This window comes from Arachis ipaensis, chromosome B1 (assembly GCF_059453495.1).
Source record: "Arachis ipaensis isolate K30076 ecotype BB chromosome B1, ASM5945349v1, whole genome shotgun sequence".
Lineage (NCBI taxonomy): Eukaryota > Viridiplantae > Streptophyta > Magnoliopsida > Fabales > Fabaceae > Arachis > Arachis ipaensis.
Window position 1 is genome coordinate 137,382,224 of NC_142436.1, and position 23,460 is coordinate 137,405,683.

At 33.4% G+C, this 23,460-nt stretch overlaps 1 protein-coding gene and 1 pseudogene across 1 annotated transcript; one reads left to right on the plus strand and one right to left on the minus strand.

Moving 5' to 3' along the window:
- Positions 1-5,633: 5,633 nt before the first annotated feature.
- LOC107635635 (guanosine deaminase) lies at positions 5,634-8,088 on the minus strand. The gene is made up of 5 exons (XM_016339162.3): positions 7,855-8,088; positions 7,398-7,457; positions 6,797-6,987; positions 6,132-6,236; positions 5,634-6,028 (listed from the first exon to the last, which is right to left on the minus strand). The coding sequence occupies exons 1-5, from the start codon at positions 7,868-7,870 to the stop codon at positions 5,840-5,842; spliced, it is 561 nt and encodes a 186-aa protein (XP_016194648.1). The 5' UTR covers positions 7,871-8,088; the 3' UTR covers positions 5,634-5,839.
- Positions 8,089-10,028: 1,940 nt separating this feature from the next.
- Positions 10,029-20,379, plus strand: LOC148578539 (uncharacterized; annotated as a pseudogene).
- Positions 20,380-23,460: the final 3,081 nt, after the last annotated feature.

Below are 23,460 nucleotides of genomic sequence, written 5' to 3' on the forward strand. Positions count from 1 at the left end.
GCGCGCAGGGGACGCGTCCCTCCCACGATCAGCCGACTCGACGACAACGAACGAGCGTAGAGATCACGCGCCACCCATGGCCTTCACGACCATCGCTGACGCGTCGGGGGCACTGTTACGGCCCAGCCCAAGACTCCTGCGGGTCGACCCGACCCGAGCTTCTACCGACCCGGACACGCGTCCCATACAGCTCGCACACAGCTATGGGACAGCGTCCCTGGGAATATGGGCCTGACCTCCAGAGGGGCCCAGGGCTGACATGTATATAAGGGGAAGAATGGCTCTTCCCCCGAGGTACGTCACATTCACACACCATTTCCTCTCCGCCTGCACATATTCTGACAAGGGCGTCGGAGTGTCTTTGCAGGTGGCACCCCCTCTCCACACGAAGTGCTCGGGACCTCGCTCACCCGGGACCAGGAAACCACGACCAGACGGGCTTTCCCACCATCCGAAGCGTTGACCTCAGGGTCCTAACCCGAACCGTCCGGTACCCGACCTACCGAACAGAATACAAGAACATTAAATTTTATATTTTTGTCTTTTATATCTTATTTTCAATGTCTTATCTTATTATATTATCAGAAACAAACGCAGTCTATTTCGACTATTTTATTATGCTAATGTCACATCTATGGAATGAATATTTCGTTGATCTTTTATTCAACAAAACACAGGCACGCAACTGTTTATTTATTGATTATTTATCAGCTGGTTGTCACCATTGATCATGGAACTGAATTTGAATAGTAATATATATAAATAAATATAGTTCAATTTCTAGCTAGAGCATGCATGATTGGAGGGTTTTTGGCTAGAATAATGAAGATGATTTGTTATATTCCAATTTTCTTTTCCTTTTGTGGTAATTTTAATAATAGTATGAGAACGTACGGTAACGCCCGAAAGAAAAAAAAACCTATCAATATTCTAAAAGATGCAGTTAAAAAGCCGGAAAAGATTTTGAAGAACGAAAGAGTGAAATAAAAGTGGAAGGGACATACATATTAATTTTCCGACAAGGATTTTGGGTTATTATGACAAGAGAGTCAAGATCCATTCATGTCGTGGTCAATGTGTATGCAAGCATAAATAGGCATAATCAGAAAATACAAACTACCAATTGTTTTATTTTGATATTTTATTTGGTAGCTACGAAGGAACCTTAGCTTGAAATTTCCTTGGAAAAATTATGCACTAATATAATAATTTTATTGAATAAATAGTCATTTTTTAAAAATTATTTATTTTTTAAATTAGTTTTTATTTTTTTTAATTAAATTCGTTTTTCAAAGATTTTAAGTTAGTTTAAATTAGTTTTTTCGTCTCTTTCATTACTAACGAAATTATAATTTACTGATGTGGCACATTAAATGACACTAGACTAATAACTACGATTCACACCTAATATTTCTAATTAGTGCTAATATAACAATTTTATGCAATTAAATCAAATCAACTCCAAATTAAGAGGAACATTAATGCATTAAAATTTCTCAATTTAAAATTGATTTCATAAATTTATTACGTTAGCACTTAGCAGCTAATTAAAATTATGAAGTATGTGATGGATGTCACTTAACATGTCATATCAACAAACTCTAATGTCATCAGCAATGGATTAAAGAACTAATGTGATTAATTTAAAATTTTTGAAAAAAAAAATTAATTAAAATTTTTTCTCAAAAACCAATTTAAAAAATAAATCATCTTAGACAAATGTGATCATTTACTATAACTTCACTCTTGATACTTTTGTTTTGGTGCTTTAAAATTTTGAAAATATTAGTTTTAATCTTTATTATTAGTTGTGCCATTAATGGGCTAAGTTGAATGAAAATGTAACAAAATAACTGAAATAAGTGTTAATGTAACAAATCATGTTATATTAATATTTAACATGTCATGATGACAATATTTAATGGAGTAAAATTAACGATATGATTAAAGCAAAAGTCATTTAAATATTATTGAACCAAAACCAACAAACAAATATTTTATAAGGATAAACAATTTAAAAAAAGTATAAAAAAATTAATTTTTAATTAGCCAACATTAACTAATATTATTTTAGAATTTATAATTTAGAGTTTAGAATTAAAATATTAGAATTTAAGATACAAAAATAATTTTTAAAATTTTAACCGATATTAACTTTAAAAAGATTGACTTTTTAGCATTACTAAAAAATTTATTTAAAACTACCAACACGTATATAGCATTCTTATTTTCTTATTTCAAGGAAAAGGAAATCTGAAAGACTCGAAATTGGCCTTCAAATTTATGATTGATACACGGTAATAATTAATTAGGTTAAAGAATATTCTTATTCAAAGCAAGCCAATTAATTAACCTATATATTGAAAAAGGAGGCCGTGTAGTACTCAATATAGAGATAAAATAATTTTAACATACACTTCATCCAGAAGCATATATAATAATACTTGCATTGATGTGATATTTTGAAGGAATTTATCCAAAGATTATATATTTATGATGATGATGATGAGGTCCTACAAGAAGACTTGGACAATTATTCTTTGCGCGTCTCTCCCGCATTAATTATTTGATCAACATTTGGACCATCATATTTATATTATTTTCAGGTTCTCCAAACATATTCATTAAATTCTTATTGTAGATTGAGAATAATGGAAAAGATTTTTGTTGAGAAATTTCTACTTTATAATACCTGGTTCGAACTGTTGAATCGGATTAGTTAATTGGGATCGATCTTAGCTTCTTTTATATTTAGATATCTATAGACTATGATTGATGGAATTCTAAGTGTCTAATTGGAGAGTGAACCTTTTGTAATCTTGGTTGTTCTTATTGGTAGACGAAGGTCTTTATGACTATACATAGCTTTAAGCATTTCTTTAGGGAACGCGGATCGAATCAAATTGAATATGTTCAAAATCTCAATCCGCATTAAAATTATCGGATAGAATCTGATTTAATATCCATAATTTTTAAGGTTAGATCCGATCTGATCCGATTCACACATTTGCGGATCGGATTGGATCTCAGATATATCCGCAAAATATATAAATATTTTAAAAAATTTATTTTTATTTAAAAAATATAAATAAAATATCATTTTTTTACTATTTTAAATATGTTTACTTTTAAAATATTATTAAACATACTTTTTTTAAATAATAAAAATAAAATAATACATGATAATTATTAATTAAAATAAAATATAAAAAAATATTTAAAATATAAAAAGAATATTTACTTATTTATTTCTATGGATCCACGGATATGCGGATATCTACATGAAATTTACAATCCAATCCGATAATCTTGCGGATCGGATCTGCGGATCGGATTTGATCTAATAACTTTGTGAATCAGATGGATATCCGCAATTTTCGGATCAAATTTAGATAAATACTACGGATATGCAGATCGAATCCGATCCATGAAGTTATATATATATATATTCTCAATGATACTCTTTGCAACCAAATTTTAATTAATTAATGCTATTGGCTAAAAAATACTTAAGCTTCTAGTTTAAGAGTATGTTGTGGATTTGAATCTTTAATACTTATTTAAATAAACAAGTCAATCGATTACTATCACTATATATGTGTGTCTTTCTAAATAACAATTACATGTTTCCAAAGGTTAAATATTATTTTTGTATTTGATACTATATAATAAGCATGTCACTATATATATGTTAAACCTTAGCTTGTTGATACTTACTTAGGAATATTCATAGTCATGTTATGTGTATATATAGTAGAAGTTATGGCCTTCAATTTGTTGTCTCCCTTTCTTCACGGCACTGTTATGTAATGTAGTGGAGGAGAAAAAGAAAAAGAAAAAGAAAAGAAGAATATATATATATAAGTGTGTCGTGTCGTCTTCGAGAGGGAAGCTAAGAGACAATGAAAGAAAGCAGAAAATCAAAACGATGGTCCAAAGTTGCAACTTTCAACTAGAGAGGACCATAATGCAAATAGCGATTTACTTGTAGCATGCGGCATTGCCTTATTTTTCAAAAGTCTTACGTTTACTTTTGATAATGACATCAAATAAAACTAACCCTTCAACTTGGACTTACTTCAAACTTCAAAGTCGTATAGTATATGTCTATGTGTGCATGCAATCCAATCCAATGCAATGAAGAGAAAAAACAAATAATCATATAAGCTAGAAATTAGAATCTGGTAAAGGATATCGGCGCTGCCCTCCTTCACACTAAACCATTATTCCTTTCTTTGATTGACTCATTCTTCTTCTTCTTCCTCCTGTGTTCATGTGAGTGTTTGATTTTGATGTCATCTAGTTTGGTTTCGCGTTTTCTCTATTGCGTTGACTTGACAAGTAAATAATTTGTATAGCCGCAAATCACATTATCAAACGCAAAATGCGTACCCCTATAATAATAATTACAAATCGATATCAGCAACATTATTTGAAAATGCCAGTGGGAAAACAAATTGGTGTGCTGGTGTTAGGCATATATGCTATGAATCACAATAAAAATGGAGAAATGATCGTTAAAACAAATAATAGGAGATTAGGAGGAAAGAGATGGAGTAAACACTCGTCAATGTCATCTATATATCTTGGATATATACAAAAAATTAATTAAGGCTAACGACTAATCCGTCTCCAACTTTTGCAAGAGTAAGAGTGGAACCACAAGTCGAAGGTTCCAGTACTGCTATGGTCCTTGTTTCAGGGGGTTGCAGTGGATTGAACTGACTATAGACTTGTCTTAAAATTTCGTCTCGTTAATGCGAAAATGCATGGGAGAAAGATAAGCATTCTTTTCGATATTGAACAACGATAGACTGAACCCAATTTCGATAAAAGGTGAAATCGAAGTTACTTGATTATTCAACAGAAACAGCAGAAATTTCGACCAACCCAAGTTGATTATATAGTGACTGATTTAATAATTGATTTTTAATATCCATATAGTATTTTTGTAATTACATTCTACTTACTTTCTGAATTTTACAATCTCAGCTTATTCCTTTCTTTTTTTTAGAAATGAATAACTTTATGGGAAAAAGTTATTTGACTTGGTCGTATATAATCTTTTATTATTATTATTATTATTATTATTATTATTATTATTATTATTATTATTTTGTCACAAATCATATTTAGGTTTCCTTCTTTACTTTATAGTGAGATATGAATATGGTTTAGTCTTGTGAAAATTTTGCATGAATCCACGCCCATTTGTGTTAGAGTTTGCAGTGATCAAACTAGAGTAACTAGGAAAATTTCCAAAACACACACTTTTAAAAGCCAAGAACAAAATCACAAAACTATAGTCTACCCAACCAGAAAAAAGATCACGTCTCATTTTTATGAACTAGAAGACTTGGACCTCCATTTAAGGGTTATGTAGCTTACCATGAATGCTCTCTATTCAAAACATGTTAAGCCCATTAATAGTTTTGCCCCATAACCAAAAAACAAGAAGCAAAACGGTTCCAAATGTCTGAGTGAAGAGTGCAGCAGTAGCATATTCTTCAATCCAGCTAGCAAATACTCAAATAGTGAACCACATTATGAAAATCACTGGCCACGAAAATCATAAGGAACTAAAAGAAAATGTAGCCTTACATTTCAAGTTTCAATATCAGTGGTAATGGAGATGGCAAAGAAGTAAAGAAATGCATTTGATATATCTTCCTGTGTGAAGATTAGTAGTACAACAGAAACAATCCCAATCCTAGCATGTAAATTGTTACATCCCAAATGAAACCAATCTATTTATCAACAATTTCCATAATTTAAATGAAGCCAATCAATCCGGAATGGCCAATTTTCAATCAGATGTGATGAAATGAATTAAAAAGATCTAATACATTCGGAACTTTTCCTTCGTTTTCTCGAACACCTCTTCCGCGATCATGGCCTCGTTGCCATCGGCTCTTTTGATCTCCAGCTGTGCTTTCTGATAGAATCCGGTACCTCGCAATGCATCTGCGATAAAGTCATCGAACCCAATAGCAATTGCTGCTTCGGCCTTGGCTCCATAAACCAACCTCTGCTTGGAAAGAATACTACATTATGATCTAAACAAGATAGGAGGACTGCATATAGGGAAAAAAAAAAAAAATAGGGAAAGCATGTCACGCCAAGTTGCCAACCTTAATTCGAGAAAGGTGGATTGCACCAAAGCACATGGGGCAAGGTTCACAAGAAGCATATATTTCACAATCTGACAGTTCTATCTTCTTAAGCTTCTTACAAGCCTGTAAAATGAAAGCAATGCACTAATCAATTCAACTGAAAGCAAAAGCATTTATCAATTTTTATGTTGACATTAATTACAAAAAAAAAAAATTGCCACATCTAAACCGTTAAAAGAAAGATGTACACAGACTAACCAGTTTTTAGTCTCTTTTCTCAACATGTAAAAGGTTATCAAGTCTCAACTATCCATTCCGATATCTTGACTGTGATGGCAGGTATTGAATTTCTGTCTAGTGTCTACTCATTAACCTATTGTTCAACGGAACAAAACTACAAACATTTTTCTATATACAGAAGAACTAAGAATTTTTCCAAACCAAAGTGCAACAACATGTAAATTGTGGAAAGAATGTTGCATTCTCGACAATGTTGCAGCACATTCATCAGTGTCATCGTTGACATACTAAAATTCAAATAGAGATCTAGGCATCTAGCTACTTTGTATTTGCTGAAAACATTGGATAACAGTGCCAACGCCAGATAACCATTGTGTTAGATATGTTTAGCAAATTATGCAATTTTCATACTGTATGAGGAAATCATTTGGATTTAATCTTACCTCCCTTATTGCTGTAACTTCTGCATGTGCGGTTGGGTCAGTATGACTAAGAACCATGTTGTGACAACTAGCTACTACTTCATCATTGCAAACTATAACAGCACCAAAAGGACCTCCATGTCCAGAATCTACTCCTTTGTATGCTTCTTCAACTGCTTTTCTTAGAAATTTATGGTCCCTATCCTGCACAGCTAATTAACCGAAAGCAACACCAGAACGAAACATTCAAATCAATGCCTTTTCTTTTCCAAAATCAAACCCCACATGTATGTAGCTTTTGAAACAATGGACATATCATTTGATTACTCAAGCCAAATAAGTACTCCCTCCATCTCAAACTATCAATTAATTTAGAAATTTGATACATTCAAAACTCCAGTGTAAGAAATCTTAATATAACTTGTATCAATATATATTCAATTACCAATGTATCAAATTCACAAAGTGACTATTATAGATCATAAATTCAAGTTTATAAACGGTTACCGAATAAAATGAAAAACACAGTACAAACAGAGATGATAGATAGGACCTAATTGTCTCAATGAATCAAGAAGTCAACCATGTACATTAAGATAGCTGAACTGTGAAGAAGCATTACCTTCTTGGTGACCAGCAAATGCAGAAGCTACTGAAACAGTTCCATCCTTAGTTTCTACAACTGAAACAATCAAGAACACAAACACAAATTAACAGAAAGCAAAACCATTCCTCTGCAAGTTCCTATTTTTTATAATAACTCTATTATATACTTTAATCGATCACATCCAAATACAATAAGGGGTCCACAGTTTGCAAATAAGACAAACAAAACAAACAATTGGCAATAATGCTCTACAGAACAATACAAAGAAAAAGCAACGAACTTTTTCCATGTTCATCAGACCCAGTACTTTAAAATTACAGGATCATACAAACGGATGAAAAGGGTAAGCGTCGAAAAATCCAGAATCACAGAATTGCCCAGAAAAATTGAAACTTGAAATCAGAGAAGCTCAAGAAATTGTGCTTGAAATAAAATCAGGAACCAGAAATGGGAGTTAAAGCGAGAATAATACCGTTAACTTCCTCCATGACCGCGTGGATGTAATCAAGGAAGAAAAGAAAGGGCTTTCGGAGAAAAAAAAGGAGGAAAACAGAGAACGAAGATGTAAATTGAAAAATGAAAAGTTGTGATTGGTGAAAGATAACACGGTCCACGAAAACACACTGAATATGATCCTTCCGTAAATATATAGACAACAGGGAAACCCCAATTTCTGATTAAAAAAACCACAAATTGTTTCGAAATTAATTTAGTCAGACAGCAATTACTCTTAAATCTGTAATCAATCATTTTTTTTAACTTACAAGTGGGTTTAATTGTTTAAATTTAATCCCCGGATTAATTTTTCAGTATACATATAAGAACGTTTAAATTCAAAATTTGTCATGAACAAAAAAGTTTTGTACATATTAGTAAAAATAATTATTTATTTAAATTTATCATTTAAAAAATTAAATATATCAATTCGATTAGATAATTATGTAAAATTTTTTGTACTATTACTATAATATATTTATACAAAGATTTATGTTTCTAGATTAAGGATTTTATTAATTTTTTAAACATAAAAGAAGATACCTATTTTAAAATTGAAAAATCAAATTTCACATTAACCATATATGCTAATAAGTAAATCTATTATAAACTAATAAAATTATTTTTCATAGAAGTATTCTCAATATTGAGTATGAAGACCTCCATATCATTTTTTTTAGTTATAGAAAATATGAACATCGAAGTGATCAATACAGTGAAATTACTATGAGCGTGGAGACTCATCCAGCGACTGGAATTGCAGCTATGTCGATTGGCGAAGGTGAGATACAACAAGAGCACCATTTCTAGAACTCTTGCTAATTAAGGGAAGCTCGAGAATCAAGAGGATAAATGTGCTAATAAGAATCTTCTTGATTTTGGTCCATAAATGATGATAAGGCGACCAATAAAAAAGAAAAATAAAAGATATAATACAGACAATAAAAGCATAGCTACTCCAAAAGATTCTCATAATAATGGATAAAGAAATAAAGGAAATAAGAATTACGACCTCCAAGGAGGATCTCGTTTTAATGTCTTGATAGAAGAAGGTGCAAATACTATGTAGAAAATCTCTCAACGAGAGGTAGCCCTCCAACGATACGGGCATTATGCAACCAACTCTGGTCAAAGAAAGAATTCTCAAGAAAGGGGTAGACAAAAATTCTCAAAGAAAAAAAAAAAAATTCACAAGCTAAAATTGGCCAAATTCTTCCCAAAAAGGGGGACTGCAAGCTTAAACAAAAAGTTGTTGAGAAGACTCCCATAATCCTCAAACCTGCGAATACAGCGTTACCGAGCAAAACTCTCACCTCCAAAAATCCATACAAAGAAGATATATAGAAGGTGATTATAGAAAATATGAGGGGTACGGTGCATCAATAATGGGAAGCTTTCGAAGCTATGAGGAAGAAAAATTTTAATCACAAGACCTTTGAAGCCTCAAGCTCTTTGGGGATCCAGCTCAGTGGCCACAGTCCTGATCCTAGTGATAAAGAAAAATCTGTGATTGTAGAATTAGTGCGGGATAAGCCGCCAGATCTTACTCTGATGTGTGCGACGAAATTGGAAGTGATGCAGGAGAATGATGCCCAGAGTACCGTGAATCGGGTTAGCAAAACGGGTGGGGTTGATGCCTCAAGCCGTTTTTAATTTTTGCCCTTAGCCCTTGACGACCTATTTCTCTATTTAGTTTCTCATGAATATTATTACCTGAAACTGTTGTATTCCGTGGGAGGGAAACTTTTCCTACTTTAATTAGAGACTTAAAGAGAAATTATGAAGTGAATTTTGTTATCTTACTTGAAACTCACATTAGTGGGATCGTGGCAAGGATGTTAGAGAGAAAATAGGACTTGATGGTTGGTGCGGATTTTCTAACCACAGACTAACCGGCAAGTGCACTGAGTCGTACCAAGTAATACCTTACGTGAGTAAGGATCGATCCCACGAGGAAATTCTTCCCAAAAAGGTGACTGCAAGCTTAAACAAAAAGCTGTTGAGAAGACTCCCATAATCCTCAAACCTGCGAATACAGCGTTACCGAGCAAAACTCTCACCTCCAAAAATCCGTACAAAGAAGATATATAGAAGGTGATTATAGAAAATATGAGGGGTACGGTGCATCAATAATGGGAAGCTTTCGAAGCTATGAGGAAGAAAAATTTTAACCACAAGACCTTTGAAGCCTCAAGCTCTTTGGGGATCCAGCTCAGTGGCCACAGTCCTGATCCTAGTGATAAAGAAAAATCTATGATTGTAGAATTAGTACGGGATAAGCCGCCAGATCTTACTCCGATGTGTGCAACGAAATTGGAAGTGATGCAGGAGAATGATGCCCAGAGTACCGTGAATCGGGTTAGCAAAACGGGTGGGGTTGATGCCTCAAGCCGTTTTTAATTTTTGCCCTTAGCCCTTGACGACCTATTTCTTTATTTAGTTTCTCATGAATATTATTACCTGAAACTGTTGTATTCCGTGGGAGGAGAACTTTTCCTACTTTAATTAGAGACTTAAAGAGAAATTATGAAGTGAATTTTGTTATCTTACTTGAAACTCACATTAGTGGGATCGTGGCAGGGATGTTAGAGAGAAAATAGGACTTGATGGTTGGTGCGGATTTTCTAACCACAGACTAACCGGCAAGTGCATCGGGTCGTACCAAGTAATACCTTACGTGAGTAAGGGTCGATCCCACGAGGATTGATGTATTAAGCAACAATAGTGTTTGATAGGCTTAGTTAGACAAACAGAAAAGAGTGTTTGAGCAATATAAAAGACATTAAACAATATAAAAAATATTAAAGATAGGCAGATAAGTAAGTTGGGAATAAAATATGGAGAAGCAGTTAAGGCTTCAGAGTTATCTATTTTTCCGGATTTACTTTTCTTACTAACTATTTTAATTATGTAGGATTTAATTTATGGCAAACTATATGTGACTAGACCCTAATTCCATAGACCTTTCTAGTCTCCTCTAAAATTCATTAACTGCCAATTTCTTGGTCAATTAATTCCAATTAGAAGCTACATTATCAAATTCCAGTTTATATGCCACAAAAACTCTAATTACCCAAAAATAAAAGGATTATATATCACGTATCCCGTTAAATCCAGATAATTAAAATTTAGGAAAATATGTTTTCAAGCTATTTTTCAAGTAAAGAGCTTTTTCAAGTTATACAAGAACTCAAATAGAAAGAGGGTCATACTTCCGTTCCACCCAAATTCATAAGATAAAGAGCAAAAACAATTCTTAAATTATAAATCTATACATGAATTAAAATAGATAAAGTAATAAAATCAATCCATACAAATAGACAAAACTCTTAACCTTAACAATGGAGGATTAGTTGCTCATGGTTTAGAGTAGAAAACTAGTATTCTAATAAAATATATTTTGGTAGTCTGGGATGGAATAATGTTGAGGTGGTATCCCCCTATTTATATCTAATCCTAATTAATTTAAAATCTATCTTTAAAACTAAAATAATATCTTTTCCTATTTTTAAAATTTGAATTTAAATTAGAATTAATTATAGCAATCAGCAAATCTTCAATTGATGGATGGGGACCACTTGGCTTCACTAGGATCCACGCCTAACTTGGGCTTGGCAGCATGAATTGGAGTTTAGTTGAGTGAAGCTGCGCCTAACTTTGGGCTTTAGTGCGCCTAACTTGAAGTGGGCAGGACCAATCTCGCATATTGTTGTTGTGTCTTGCGCCTAACTTGAGAAATCTCAAGTTAGGCGCAACCTTGGCAGCAATTTCGGAGAAGAAGTATAAACTATTATATATCATTGGAAAGCTCAGGAAGTTATCTTTCTAACGCCACTAGAATCACATCCATTGGACCTCTGTAGCTTGAGTTATTTAGGTTTGAGTGCAGAGAGGTCAGGGTTGACAGCATCATTCGCCTTCATCTCTTCTTCTGCAGAAACTCCATCAAATCCAGCTGAATGTTACCTAAAATAAACAGAATTGCACAAGATTCAAAGTAGCATCCATATTGACTAAAAGATAATTAATTCTTTATTAAACTCAACAATTTAGATGCAAATTCACTAGGAAAAGATAGGAAAGATGCTCACGCATCAATGGTATGTTTGTGGTAGAAGCAAAGGGCCACTCTAGTGGTATTTAGTGCTTGTGAAACTCTGATGTTTAAAAAATTGATGTTTTGCAACATAATTTATAATTGGGTTAAGTATGATTTTGGTCCCCAACGTAAAGATCGAAAATTGGAATCGTCCCTAACTTTTTTTTTTTGCTACAAAATGGTCCCCAAAGTTTTAGTTTGTTTTAAAATCGTCCTTTTTACTAATTTTATTTTTTTATTACTAAATTATCCCTCAGTAAAAAATTATAAAATAAATAAAGAAAAAGAAAGAAAGGATACAGAAGGGGGGTGGGGAGAGAGAGGGGGGCGTGAGAAAAGGGGGGAGGAGGGGGGAGAGAAGGGGACCGCCGCACCACCGCACCGCCGCGCTGCCGCTTGCCGCACCGCACCACCACCAGCTTCTTCTTCTTCTTCTTCTTCTTCTTCTTCTTCTTCTTCTTCTTCTTCTTCTTCTTCTTCTTCTTTTTCTTCTTCTTCTTCTTTTTCTTTGTCGCCCTGCCGCCTTGCCACCCTGCCATCCTGCCGTACCGCACCGTACCACCGCACCACCACCAGCTTCTTCTTCTTCTTCTTTGAATTAGATTTTTTGTGAAATTTATTGTGGAATATTGTTGTTGCTGAAATTTGAATTTGGAATATTGTTGTTGCTAAATTTGTTGATTATTGTGATGGTACAAATTTGTTGATTATTTTTTCTGATGATGATGATAATGAGGCCATGATGTTAATGGTGGTGGTGGTGGTGGTGGTGGTTTCTTGATTATTTTGGAAAAAGTTATGATGAAGATGATGATGACCATGATGATACTGATGGTGGTGGTGGTGGTTCTGGTTGGGTGTAGGCTTCTGTTCTGGTGGTGGTGGTGGTGGTTGATTTTGGGGTGAAGGGAGAAGGGTATTTTTGTCCGAGGAACGATTTTAAAACAAACTGAAATTTTGGGGACCATTTCGTAGCAAAAAAAAAAAGTTGGGGACGATTCTGATTTTCGACCTCTACGTTGGGGATCAAAATCATACTTAACCCTTTATAATTTGTTCACATAAAGGTTCGAGGCAGTAATTCTTACCCCCTGAATGCTAACGACCATTTATGGCAGTTCACAGAAAACTATTAGAAAATATCTTTGGAGGGATATCAGAATGATCAGCAAGTCTATGGATCTTTCTTGGTGTATTATTGGGAATTTTAATGCTTATTTGCATGATTTTGAAAGGAAAGGGGGATTTGTTTCGCAAAATATTGGGGCTTGTAAAAGTTTTCAAGATTATGTATCTAACTGTGGTATTCTTGATTTGGGTTACACCGACAGGCCATACACATGAAAACAAAGAAGTTTATTTGAACACTTTGATAAAGGTCCCAGTGATATTGATTGGCAAATTATCTTTCTTGATGCTGTTATTAAACATCTTCCAATGATAAAATTCGGTCATTCTCCTTTTCTTCTCCATGTTTCTTAATCTGCCCCTCCTAACAGAAAAAGAAGGTCTTTCCAATTTGTTGTAGCTTGGCTCTCTCACCCAGAGTTTAATAATCTAATCTATAGAAGTTAGAAGCTTTAAGATTCTTAGAATAATTGCGTTGATGATTTTCAGAAATCCCTCAAAAGTTGAAATTTCAATGTGTTTGGTACTAACATGAAAAAGTCCAAGATTTTGGGGAGGTTATATGTCATTTCAAATAATCTGAGTAGTGGTAATAATCGGTTCTTAGAAGAGCTACGAGGTAAACTTTGGAGAGAGAATGAAGAGATCTTAGCTCAGGAAGAGCTGCTCTAGTTTCAAAAATTGTAGTGTAATTGGATAGAATTTGGTGATCTTAACACAAAATACTTCCATGACACTACGATGACTAGAAGAAGGAGGAATAAAATTGAGGCACTCTAAGATGATAATGGTAACTGGATCACAGACAGTGCGGAGCTTAAGAGGATAGTCAGTTCTTTCTATGTTACTCTCTACTTGGATGATACACCTGAGATTCCTTTAATTTTATGCCAAAGATTTCTAATGTTGAGCTATGAGAATTTAAACCTTGTTGGAGAAAATCTTTTTGAGTGAAAAATTAAAGATGCTATTTTTATCATGGTTAGTTTCAAAGCACTAAGTAAAGATGATATTCAAGTAGTTTTTTACCAGATTAAATGGGATTGGATTGGTGCTGATTTTATGTAGGCTTGTGCATAATGTTTTTACTCATCCTCGTGAGGTTAAGGAGATAAATGAGACCCTTATTACCTTGATTCCTAAAATAGAGCCCCCATCAACTTAAAACAGATGTGTTCGATTAGCTTATGTAATGTTTCTTATAAAGTCATCACTAAGATTATAGCCAGGCACTTAAGAAAAGTTATGGAGAAGCTTGTTCAGCCGATGCAACGTAGTTTTGTCCCTAGTAGATATAGCTTTGATAATATTATCATCACTCAGGAGGTTATTCACTCTATGTGAAATAAAAAAGGGGTTAAAGGATGGATGACTATCAAGATCGATATGAAAAAAGTGTATGATAGATTGAATAGATTTTTATTAAGAACACCCTCGAGGACATTAGCATTCCCTTTCGCATCGCTAATCTCATCTGTACGTGTATTTTCTCAGCCAAGATGAAGGTGCTTTAGAATGGGGAGGCTTTGTATGAATTTACTTCGTCTAGGATAATTCGTCAAGGAGATCCTATTTCTCTGTATATCTTTGTCTTATGCATGGTGCGTCTTACTCACCTTATCTTGGAAGCGGTCAATCTTAGGTACTAAAAACCTATCAGACTCAATAAAGGTGGCCTCGATATCTCTCATCCTACTTTACAAACGATTTGATACTCTTTGTTAAAGCCAGTTTGGAGTAGGTTCAGATTATTGAAAGAGTTCTTGGAGCCTTTTTGTGATAGTTCGAGTAAAAAAGTCAACAATGAGAGAACTAGAATCTTCTTTTCTAATAATGTGGGGTATCATATGAGAGAGGAAATTAGTGAAGTCTTATAGTTGCTTTAGACTTTAAAATTTGTAAGTTTATTTGTGGTTTTTAGGATTTCTGATCCCTCGATTTTTCAAAAAAAAAGAAGATTGAAATAGCTATTAATTTCGAATATTATATTATAAGTTATTTTCTTGTGTTCTTATTTAAATTTGTGACTAGAATTTACTTTAAAATTTAAATTTGCATGTATAATTAATATAATTTTTTTACATAAATATTTAATATTGCATTGATAATTAAATAAAATACATAACTCAAATATCTAGTATCTTAAAAATGTTGAAAGCATAAATCTCAATCAACAAGGAAATAATAATAAACTCTCTAGTCTAATTAAAATACTTGAACTAAAAAAGAGCCTGTGATGTGAGTTTTATTCCATGAGATGAGAGTAAAATAATGAGTCAAATGATATGAGGACGTTGGCAATAATGAATCTTAATGAAGTATGAAAGAAAACGAGTGGTGATGGTGGGGATGAAAAGTGAGAAAAGGAAGCTTCCTTCTGTTTCTATTTCTTGCTTACCTCCTATTCCTAAGCCCCTAACATGGCGCATGCCATATTTTAATACATTTTTTGCACGTTAAGGTTAGGTAGCATGTTCATCATAAGGAACCACACAAAAGTATTAGAATTAGGTAGTGACGTTATTGTGAATGTGATATGCATGTTATAATCAATCGATCTGATCTCATAGTGTCATCAAACACGTTATAAGTGTTCGTTATTTGTTAAAGTTTTCTTTAACGTAGGTTCAATGAATTGCACTGGGTGACTTTTCTTATTCATAGAAATGGAAGAAAACACCCAAGAAAATGGATCCATTATATTTGGACTTTAGTTAGAATTAGAAAAAGTTATTTGTTTGACTTGGAAAGACTTCTAATTCTTTTGATTCTAGAAAGTCTCAAGCAGTAATAAGTAATAACCTTTGAAAATATTATTTTTCAAATTTATTTATTTTCTTTTATTTTTTGTTTTGTCAGATATGTTATCAAATTTGGACCTGATGATGTTATGAATTTTTTTTTGTTAATGGATTGGACAACTTCTAATTTTAAATACAGATAGATTGGACAATCCTAAGTTTTAGGTACATAATACATCTACATACTATTCACATACTTATCAAATTTTTTTTTTCAATTGTAATCAATAAGATTTAAATTTGAGACCTTTGAAATGAGAAGAGAGATATGTCATGTGACTTAAAGTTTATTGGCCATATTATGGACTTAAGTGGCATAGCAAGAATATTGCTTTTAAAAAAATTCAATCCAAGTAATTTTGGTAGGTTCTCTTTTTTTTTTTTTTGAATAGAATTCGGTATGCTTTTAACGGTTCGAATCCACCAGCAATATATTTGTAGGATCATGTAAGAGAATTCACAAGAGCAAGCCCAGAAATGAAACAAAAACACTTCGATAGAGCCCAATCATTTTATATAGACTGTAGATGACGCTTTATGTTCCTTTCCACATTAGGGAAAAAAATGTTCTATGTTGATATAGAAATAGCAGCTTTAAAAAAAGGAAAAGAAAAGACAGAGCAGCTTTACCGTAAATAAAAAAACCATTAGAACTTATATAAACAAAAACTCTGTTCAGGCTGGTTGTTTGTGTTTCCGCCAGGTCAGCTTTTCTGGCAATGGGCCAGAAAAAAAATGAGTGGTGCACAACCATCTCCAAATAACATTTGCTGGCCTACAAAAAAAAGTGAATACCCATTCTGGCCCGGATAATTTTTTCAAAAGATCACGGCGTCCCCAGCCAAAAAAAAAAAAAAAATTCCGGCCCTTGATCTTTTAACACTGTGAGACTGATTAGTCCATTTACCAATGATCTCTCTCTTGAGTTAAAGAAACGTGCTTACGTAAATCAGCTGATTTATCCGATAAGTACCAACTAGGATTGACAACTATTTTTTGTTAGAGACCTCGTTGTCTTTTAGGATAATTGTCAGAGATCGTTACAACCTCTTAATTGAGTATAGAAAAATTATGCCATTTGAGCTATTACTCATTGGCATACGTTAGCTAAATTTGTTATGCAAAAATTAAAAAATATTATTGATTTTATTTTTTTTACTTATAAAAATTAAATAGAGTATATATATATATATATATATATATATATATATATATATATAAGAATGATATTGCTAATTATTATGATCAGTCTTACCTATTTGTTACAAGTTATTCCAAAATGTTGAAATTTAAATTTTTGATGTTATATATACATGAGTAGTTGACATAAATATTTTTATTTGTTGTATCTATTTTAGATAAAATATTGTGTTAATTTTTTATTATCTATTATAAAATAGAATATACACTTCTAATAATAATGAATTTATGTGAATTACGATAGTTAATTCAAATTGAGTACACCTAAAACTTAACATAATTCTAATAATATAATATCTTAACAATTTTTCTAAACAACAATTAAAAGATTAAAAAAATATATCATCCGTTCAACTTTTATAAGTAAAAAATTAAAAACCACTAATATTTCTTAGTTCTTATATATAAATTTAACCAATGCATATGAAAAAAAATAACAAAAAAATATCTTAAACGATCTCTATCGATTATTCTAAAAAGATAACAAAACCTCCAACAAAAAATCGGTTAATTTTAATTGGTATTTAATGGATAGATCAGCAGTTTAACGTGTCATATGGATATGTTTTCGTAAATCCAAAGAAAAGTATTGACAGATGAGCCAATTAGTCTCACTGGAGGTAAAGTTCAAAGGTCAGAATGAGATTTCTTTTTTGTTGGTTTTGTTGTCTTTTAAAGTAATTATCAGATTCGTTTAGAAAAAATGGTAGCACCTGCTGATGGCTCTGGAGGTGGAGAAATCATAAAATCTTTTCTCCCTTTTTGTCCAATTGATGCTAGTAGAATTATCTTGTAGAGACGATCCAATCCATTGATGAAGCTTTTAAGAAACAGGAATTCTTTCGCCAAAGGAGAAGAAGAGTGGAGATTGATGTTGTCTAGAGACCTCCAACGAAAAGCTGGATAAAATTCAATTCTGATGGTGCATCTTATGAAAATTCAAAAGCTTTAGGATGTAGAGGGTTGGCAAGAGATCATTTGAATAGATGAGTTACAGGACTTATGGTCAATTTAGGATATTATTCTACTTATCATAGCGAATTGTGGGAGATTTGCCATGCATTTTAAACTGCTTGGGTGCTAGGGTTCAACAATGTAGAGCTAAAAATGGAACCACAAATAATTTATGAAGCAATCACAAACATAAAAAATTTGAAAAAAAAAAAAAATCCAAACAACTTTATCAGAAGTATTAATATTTGGCTAGAGAAGTTATATATAATATTGAAACTCAAGTACACACTTAAAGAAGGCAACTAAGCTGCAAATTGGCTTGTCAAAAGGAATTTGGAAGAGAGTTCAAGGTACTTATTCGTTGACTTGGCATCTGCATAATTAAAGACCATTTTAGATGTTTCTTTATCCTGACTTATTAATGAGTTGTAATGTTGTGTTTCTATACTTCGGACTTTAAGCCCTTTATTTCAACCAAAAACAAATGTATTGGGTTCAAAATCTGGGTTTAGTTTAATGGAATATAAATAATATTTTATATGTATAATTTTTTGTCACTATATTAGTCACCAGTAGAAGATATATTGAAATACAAAATATATATTAAAATAAGTTAAACTACATATGTATTTATACACAAATATATAGTGATTAATTTTGATGTGTAATAATATTTTTTATTGTGTGTGATGCTCTTTGTTGGGGATGCCACCACTAGCTTTCCTCGATTGTATTGTGATGGCCCCTCCCTCAACCTTCTTCGACTTCCTCGTTATTGCTTCATCCTAATATCTCCTTTCCCTCTTCCTTTTTTTTTTTTATCTCATATTCTCTTTTCACCTCAAAATAGGTAGAAATAATTGCTAGTTCTTTATTTGAGACTGTTAAGAGTATATCAGTAAAAGAAGTTGGTTAGCGTTTAAATGTAAGTTAGGGAGTAGCTGCCAAGTTTTAGAAATTTGTTGTGGTTGTTAGAGTCTCTCTTGCTTTTTCCAACTACTCTTATTCTCCCTTGCTTGTGTATCAATACACTGCAAAATCTGTATACTAAACACACAAGCAATATTTTTCATAATTCACTTAGTCACAGTTCTCTCTCTGATCATTGATCAATTTCTCTTCTTCTCACTACTTTACAAATGCTATTATAGTATCTGGAGCCATAGTCTTGCAGACTTCTTGATCCTTCATCTCTTCTTCACTGCATTTATTTTTTTTCCAATCACGATCAACAAAACACCTCTCATCCTAATTGCTGAGAAGCTTGATGAAGATAACTTCAACACATGGAGGCATGATGCTTTGCTCACAATTTAGACTCTAAGGATGGAGAAACACTTAGATGGTACTAAAACTCCTGTATGATTTGAACCTGTTTCAGCATCCAAAGCTGATTCTGCCACCAAGACTGATTCACCTGCAAAGATTTCAACATCAACAAATCTTCAAGAAACTTCTGCTTACAAGGAATGGAGACAAGATGATCTTGCATTGACAACTTGGTTTCTTGCGTCTATTAGCACCAGCTTCAAGAATAGGGTTGTTCAATGCAATAAATTCTGTGATGCTTGGGGAGTTATACATCAAAGCCTTGAGTAAAAAATATCAAAATCCAACTGAAATCAGTAAAGAAAACAGGAATTGTTTCAGACTTTCTTGTAAAAATTAGAAAGCTAGTTGATTCTCTTCTAGCTATAGGGTATCAAATCAATGAAGATGATCACATCCAAGCTATCTTGGATGTAATATAGTTGTTACATTACCTCTATGATGTCTAGACTTGGATCCTTTTCAGTATGTGAGGCTGAATCTTTTCTTAGAGCATATGAGGATATGTTGGATCAATTCAGAACCCCAACATAAACAATTCCGCTAACAAATCTTACCCAGTCTTTCTTTAATGATTCTGGCATAGGCACTTAATTTCATAGAGGGTGTGGTGGAAGATTCAATCAAGGTGGTAGATCATCTTGGAATCCTTCAAGACCCAACTGTCAAATTTGTGGATGAAGTGGACATGGTGCATGGAACTGTTTTCATCGACCAGCAATTCAACCCAAATTCATCATCTACAACAAATGCAGTGCCAATTCCATACTCTAATTCTGTCCCACCATCACCTTCCTCTAACTTCCATCAGCCCCGAGCCTATCTCACAACACTAGTAGCTTCAGTGTGTGAATATACTTGGTACCCTCACTCAGGAGCCAGCCACCATGTCAACTCTGATCATACAAATCTCCTTCACTTAACTAATAGCAATTCTGACCATGATCTACTGTTTGTAGATAATGGCATAGGTATTAAGATTCATAATTAAGGTTCTTTAGTTTTATTTAATAAAATAGGAATGTATGTTTTCGATTGATGAATTTATTGCATGTGCCTTCTATTACTTAAAATCTTCTAAGTGTGTCTAAATTTGCAAAGATAATCATTGTTATTTCGAATTATGGCTTAAACACTGTAATATTCGTGATCAGGACTTTCAAGAACTTCTCCTACAAAATTTCACTAAAGATGGCATAAATGTATTTGATGATCTTTATATCCCAAAAACTGTTAGCTCCTGTTGAATTTGAAGAACTAAAACATTGTTAAGATGAGACTAACTATTATTGGGTTATTATCTAATTGTTTGTGTGATTTGTTGTATTTAGTGTGCAAAAAATAAATTAATCGCACTTGGCCCAAGAAGTACGAAAAACAAGTCCATATTGCATCTGGCCCAATATTGATTCAAACAAAACACTCATATCATATGATGAATGGCAATGAAAGAAAGTAATCTGAACAAGGAAGAAAAGAAAGAAATCTAGCCAGAAATCAAACCTAAGCCCAATCGGTGGTCCACACCTAAATCCATTCACTCCACTTAGTTACTAACAAGGTAATTCACTGTTATTTCATTTGAAACACACCACAACTCACCCACCAAACCAAAGTTCTCTCTTCTCTCTCTTTTTCTTTCACATTACACCACGTGAACTTTGAAGAAAAAGAAAAAAAAAAGAAAGCTTTGAGTTAGGGCACAATTGAAGAACAAAAAGAAAATTTTTAAATCCAAACAAAGAAGAGAAGGTCAAAAGGCTATAACCAAAGGGAAGATCACATCAGAAAAGCAAATCACAAAAGGAGGTTTTTACATTTGTGCTTCATTGAAGATTGCTGAAGAAATTCTCTGTGTTACAAGCACCAATCTGGAAAAATGAAGAAAGTAAACATGATAGTGCTCTGCTATGAATCAACGCTCAAAAATCAAACTTGGGGCCAAAGTAAGAAGAAACGACTCAGATTCAAGAGGCAAGATGAAAAGGTTGAAAGAAAAGATTGAAGGTATGGTTGCATGACTAATTTGGTCACTGCTTCTATCCTCTCTCTCTCTCCTTTGTGAGCGCCGCTGCTACATCTGATTTTGGAAAAGAAGTCAAACAAGGTGCTGAAGCAAGTTTCAAGCCTAGGAAGCTTCATTCCTCTATTAAAGGGATGAATGACCGAGGATTGAAGCAAGGAGTGAGAGCACAATGTTTGGATTCTTATAGCTCATTTGAGCTGTTTATTCTTCTTCTTCATGGTTCTTATTATATATCTTGTTTTCTCAATCTAGTCTTTCTGTGTTTCAATGGTAAAAAGCAAAATGGTGAGGTTTGTAAGAAAAAATCTTTGAGTGAAAAAGGCAGAGAGTTAGACTTGAAAAAAAGCCATAATTATCTCAGAAATTATTTGTTAGTTTTTTTGTTTTGTTGTCATGATCCAGAGGGGATCCTCTTGCAAGTTGGGTTAGCACTTTGCTGTTGAAAAGTTAGGGTGAGTTCCTAGTCAAGTATAGTTTGGGTTAGAAACTAGATTTGTCCCAGATAGGATTGGTTAGAATTCTAGGGAGAATTAGTGATTGTAATCTGGTTAAAAGATAGTAAAATTTCATCATTGTTGTGATGGAGACTGGATGTAGGCTACATTGCACTGAGTAGCTGAACCAGGATATATCTGTGTGTCATTCCTCTTTCTCTTCTCTATTTCTGGTTCTGCACTTTAGGAGACAAAATAAAAGTATCTCCTCAATCTACTATTCTGCTACACTTCATTGTACTACACTTTGCACGTAATTCTGTTTCAGCTCCTACTGTGTCAAGAGACAAAACCAGAGATTCTCTAGTATTCTTCTCAAAGTGTATCAATAGAATTCAAGTTTGAAAGCTAAAGAAAAAAGAAGTCAAGATTCAACCCCCTGGCAGGCCAGGCTACAAGCCCCTGGCAGCTCACAAAGGGTTCAAACTTTTTCAAATAGATGTCAAATGTGCCTTTTTGAATGATTTTATTAATAGAGAAGTATACGTAGCTCAACCCCCGATTTTGAAAATAAAAATTTTTCAAACCATATTTTTAAACTCTCTAAAGCACTATATGATTTGAGACAAGCTCCTAGAGCTTGGTATGAAAGACTTAGCTCTTTCTTGTCGAAAAATGGCTTTCAAAGAGAAACTACAGATACAACTCTTTTCATTAAAGAATCTAATGATCATTTCATACTTGTTCAAATTTATGTGGATGACATTGTGTTTAGATTGGCAAATGAAGTCTTGTGTGATGAATTTGAAAAATTAATGACTAGTGAGTTTGATATGAGTATGATGGGAGACCTCACATTCTTCTTAGGACTCCAAATCAAACAAACATGAAGGTTGTGGTAGGCTTAGAGAAGGGGGGGTTGAATCTATGCCTTCCTTTTAATTTCTGTTGTTGCCCTTTTAAAACAGATTTGCAATTCTGATTCTGTTTTAACTTAGCAGCGGAAATTTATGAGACAATTTATTTTTGTCTCATGAATATCAGAAAACAGAACACAGCAGAGAAGAGAAAAGCTAACACCAGCATGTATCCTGGTTCGGTTGCCTTGTGCTATGCAACCTACATCCAGTCTCCTCCACAACTATGGAAGAATTTCACTATAGTTAACAGTATTACATACACCAATAACACAGGATTGACCCAATCATTTCACACTCAAGTTCTAACCTAACTTGACATTGGCTATGCTAATACCTAACTATACCTCTTAGTGCTAACCCAACTAAGAAAGGGATACCTCACAGGTACAAGATACAAGACATAAACATACCTAAAGAAATCTGAAAATAACTCTAGGCTTTTCTCTCAAGTGTTTCACTCAGCCTTTTTTCACTCATGGCTTTTACTTGAGTTTTCTCACAATGCCTTTTCTCACTAGAAATTACAGAATGATAAACATTGAAAAGAACATTGCAATCAGTAAAACATGAAGGAGATTGACTTCATCAACAGCCTCTGTGCTATGCGAAAAACCAGATTAGCAAGCCTCTGATTCAGTTCTTCATACTGGCGGAATGCACCTTTGATTAGGTTACACTGTCCAGTTAGTTGA

What these genes read in the sequence shown, in the direction of transcription:
- LOC107635635 (XM_016339162.3), bottom strand. An exon ending in AAGTTACAGCAATAAGGGAG is followed by an intron (nt 6,237 to 6,796) that starts GTAAGATTAAAT and finishes TTCATTTTACAG; the next exon opens with GCTTGTAAGAAGCTTAAGAA. An exon ending in TCCACCTTTCTCGAATTAAG is followed by an intron (nt 6,029 to 6,131) that starts GTTGGCAACTTG and finishes CTTTCCAAGCAG; the next exon opens with AGGTTGGTTTATGGAGCCAA.